The sequence below is a fragment of the Plectropomus leopardus genome, unplaced genomic scaffold (genome assembly GCF_008729295.1).
Source record: "Plectropomus leopardus isolate mb unplaced genomic scaffold, YSFRI_Pleo_2.0 unplaced_scaffold22414, whole genome shotgun sequence".
Taxonomy (NCBI): domain Eukaryota; kingdom Metazoa; phylum Chordata; class Actinopteri; order Perciformes; family Serranidae; genus Plectropomus; species Plectropomus leopardus.
In genome coordinates, this window is record NW_024624287.1 from 1 (window position 1) to 4,039 (window position 4,039).

General features: G+C 36.4%; 1 protein-coding gene across 1 annotated transcript; it reads left to right on the forward strand.

Moving 5' to 3' along the window:
* Positions 1-408: 408 nt before the first annotated feature.
* Positions 409-3,842, forward strand: LOC121965934 (hepatoma-derived growth factor-related protein 3-like; the record flags this gene model as incomplete). The annotated part of the gene is made up of 3 exons (XM_042516043.1): positions 409-485; positions 2,168-2,306; positions 3,564-3,842. Coding segments are annotated over 3 exons (495 nt in total), but the record flags the coding sequence as incomplete, so codon positions are not given.
* Between the last annotated feature and the right edge of the window lie 197 nt (positions 3,843-4,039).

A 4,039-nucleotide genomic window follows, 5' to 3' on the forward strand; every position in this document is an offset into this window, starting at 1 on the left:
TTATTGAATTTCTTGTTTTTGTTGTTTTGTGTGTTGTTGTTATTGTACTAAGTCTGACCATTTCACTTGTTTGTAATGTTTTGATGAATTGATAACCCCAATAAAAAAAGATTTAAAAAAGTATAACAAGACAAATATGAAAAATACAAGCAAGTACTGCAAAAGTCAAGGAACACAAATGAAAAACGGGAATAAATGCAATTAAAATAGGAAAAAAATATGATAACGTGTCGAATATGTCTGTTTTAAAATGAGAGCTGTACTGTTTAGCTCAAAAGAAGTGCAAAAATATTGACCGTGCAAAAGTTTACAGCAGTTTCACCACTTTATTGTTTATGTATAACTGATAATATTGATGCATAAAAGAGGAGTTTAATAAATACTCAAGTCTCTCTCCCTGTCCTTCAGATTGATGAGCTTCCAGAGGGAGCTGTCAAGCCGCCCGCCAACAAGTACCCCATCTTCTTCTTTGGGACTCATGAAACGTAGGCACCTTTTTTTCATAAATGTGCAGAATTACTCTTAAAATGATGTTATTTCCAAATAAAGCAGCCGCGATGCTCATATTCATGTGGATGTTATGGAGTTTTTATGCTGTTGCACCACAGCGGGACTCTGTTAGATAATGAAATTGCTGCCACATGAAGTTTTTGTATATTTATGTTTGAAAATGTTTGATGTCCCTGCAAAGGCAGTACTGCGCAGGAAAAACAAAAAACGAAACATTGCATAGACTCATAAAAAAGCAGTCCCTCTCAGTATTACTTATGACCCACTCTCGGTGTGTGGCGGTGTATTTATCCGCAGAGACTGCCTGTATTTTCTTATTTTCTGATTGTTTGGCTGTGTGGGACGTACCTGGACTCAGCGTGCAGGAAACTTTCCTACACAGGAGCGAGACTTACATTTCGTGGTTGTTTAGCCTCATTTTGCATCACTTTGTAGTGGTAATGCATTTCTCACTCAGGTAATTCTTTGTGGCTTTGAGGTAATTTATGTCTCTTTGTGGTTGTTTTGCCCCTTTTTTAGTCTCTTTGATATAGCTTTTTGTTTTTTTGAGGTAATGTAGCTTCTTTTTTGTGTCTATTGTGAGTTGTTTCATGCTTTTTGTAGTTTTTTTCTTTTGTGTGTGTGTTTGCAGTTCCTTTGCATCTCTTTGCTCTTTGTGGTAATTTTAAATCTCTTCTTGGTCATTAAATGTCAGTTTGAGTGACGTTTTGCAAGTGAAGGCCAGAGCCCCCCCACACACACACACAGACACACACACACACACACACACACACTCAAACACACAAATCCTTACATGGTCTGGACTTTATAAAATACTTTTAAAAATACTGATGATATTGTTTACACAGAGTATCAAGAAAATTACCTGAAAAATGGAAATAAAGTTACAACAAGGAAATTACCTAAAAAAAGGGGGGGCTCAAAAATTTGGGAATTACGGTAATTATAAATATAGTCACTGATATAATCATTTAACCAAGCTTTTTTTTCTTTTTTAGCTTTTTTTCTTTTTTTCATAGACATTTTCCCTATTTTTTGATTTTTGTAAAAATGTTCAAGTTTTGTACAATTTGTGGAACTTTTCTTTTACCAAATGGCTCATTGCTTTTTTGTTTTGTTTTTACCATGTTTTTTTAACCACTGTTTTGCTCAGTTTTCATAGGGTTAAATACTTGTGAAATGCATCTGAGAGCAGCAGAGAAGAGATGTCGATCTAGATCTCAGAGACTGGAGTTTGCTCCGCTGTCATCAGTTATAGGACTAAGTGTGTTTACCATCATATCTCACCACATATCTGATAAACTTTATGTACTGCCGAAACTCAGTGGTTCATAGAGAGTTTTGACTTTATGAAATATAGTAAAAAGTTAAAAAAGTTCTCTGGTTTACGTCAGCAAATGTATGACCTAAAATATCCCTAATCTTAGAAAAACAGTCTTTTGTAAAAGCAAACCCTCTAAACTGTCATCTAATAAAAGTTTGGACGTAATTATTCAGTATTTTGGTTTACAGTTGCTCTGCAGCTAAAATGAAAACTTTCGTAGATGAAGGTCTAATTATTTTGTGTCTCCTGCTAATTTTAACCCCTGAAATATCACGTGGTTTCCCAGACTGTTTTAGTAATAGCTGCGATAAATATCTCTTCCTCCTTCTTCAGTGCGTTCTTGGGCCCGAAGGATCTTCTGCCCTACAAGGAGTATAAAGACAAATTTGGCAAGTCCAACAAGAGGAAAGGCTTCAACGAGGGCCTGTGGGAGATCGAGAACAACCCCGGAGTGAAGTTCACAGGCTATCAGGTCAGTCGGCCGTCTCTTGTGTCTGTGGTCCACAGAGGAGACAGTGGGAGGAAACATGCGGGGAAGCAGAGACACCGGACAGGCTCGATGCTCAAACAAAGACGCATTGTTTCCTCGCCAAAACGTGTAAGGCACAAATGAAAGGTCTGTTCAAACAGATCGTGTTTGAGCGGGAAAGATTCGTTTGTCTTAACTTGCAATGTCACGTTTGTAAATGTGATCCTTTGAAACTCGAGGAAATCGCCTTGATTTGTGTCAAAAACATGAGAATAAGGCAATGAAAGAAAAAGTGACCCAGAAATGTGCAAAAAAAAAGTAAACAAAAAAAGCAAAAAATGACCCGGAAAAGCTCTTAAAAGTTATTAATGTTTAAGATAATTGTTAACCCTTTAGAACCTGCGTCAGCTTCACTTTCTTGAGCTGCAATCAGAGGCCTTTCACAGGTTTTTAGACCTTTGAACTTTGACCAAATCGGTTTGATTTTGTTTGAAAATTATGAGAAAAAAGGCAATGAGCAACGTAGCAAAAAATGTCCAGCAAACTGCAAGAAATTAGTATAATGTAACAAGAAAATTACCCAAGAAATAGATTTAAAAAAGAGGGGAGGTCATAAGAAAACTACTTAAAAATAAGCAAGGGAAAATTATCATTATTATTATTAGTATTAGTAGTAGTAGTATTAATATTAATATTACGATGTATTTATTATTTATTTTTTAAAACTCTTTTTAAAAGTTTTTTATTTTTATTTTTCAAGTTCCTATTTGTTTCTTTGTTTATTATTCTTTGGTCTTTTCCCCTTGTCTTTTCCTAATTTCCAGAAAATAATTAATAAATCTTGCACTTTTTTCCTAATTTCTTGCTAAATTTCATGTAATTTATTCTCAAGTTGCTTATTGCCCATTTTTTAAAAAGAAATCAGGCCAATTTGCTCAGGTTTCTAAGGGTGAAGTGTGTAATTATGATAATAAGAAATCCCTAGACGTTTCTCCCATGTTTTTTAAAAATAATTTTCTAAATCTACTAATTTCTTGCAATTTATGGGACATTTTGTTCCATGTCGCTCATTGCCTGTTTCCCCGTGTTTCTGAAAGAAATCGCACCAATGTGCTCAGGGTTCAAAGGGTTAAATACTTATGAAAGCGTCTGAAAGCAGCACAAGAAAACTGGCGTCACTCCAGGTTTAGAGGGTTACAGTGTCTGATGGTTTTGCAAAAATGAATAAATAAGTAAAGGTTTGTCATGTTTTGTTCACAGGCCATCCAGCAACAGAGTTCATCAGAAACAGAAGAGGGCGGAAACGCTGCTGATGGCAGCAGTGAGGGCGAGGAGGGCGACTCTGTGGAGGAGGAAGACGACAAGGAGAAGCTGAAGGGAGACAAGACCGGATCCAAACGGAAAAAGACGGCCGCCTCCAAGGTACTTTACCTCTGCCGGTTAACCCACGAATACGGGATCAATGAGGTCACGATGCAGAGGAGGGCAGATCAGTTTTTTAGTGTACGTCCAGTTTTCTTCAAAACAAAATATGAGTAACAACACCCACCAACAAATGACGATCGATGGCGAAGGTGTTGAAGTTGTAGATGATTACAGATATTTAGGAGCAATAACTGACAGGGAACACGGATGATATTTTATGAGAAAGGTTTGCAGTATTTATATTTCATGCACAAACTGAGACAGTTCAGAGTGGACAGAAATATATTCGGCCTTTTTAAAAAAATGTTGTT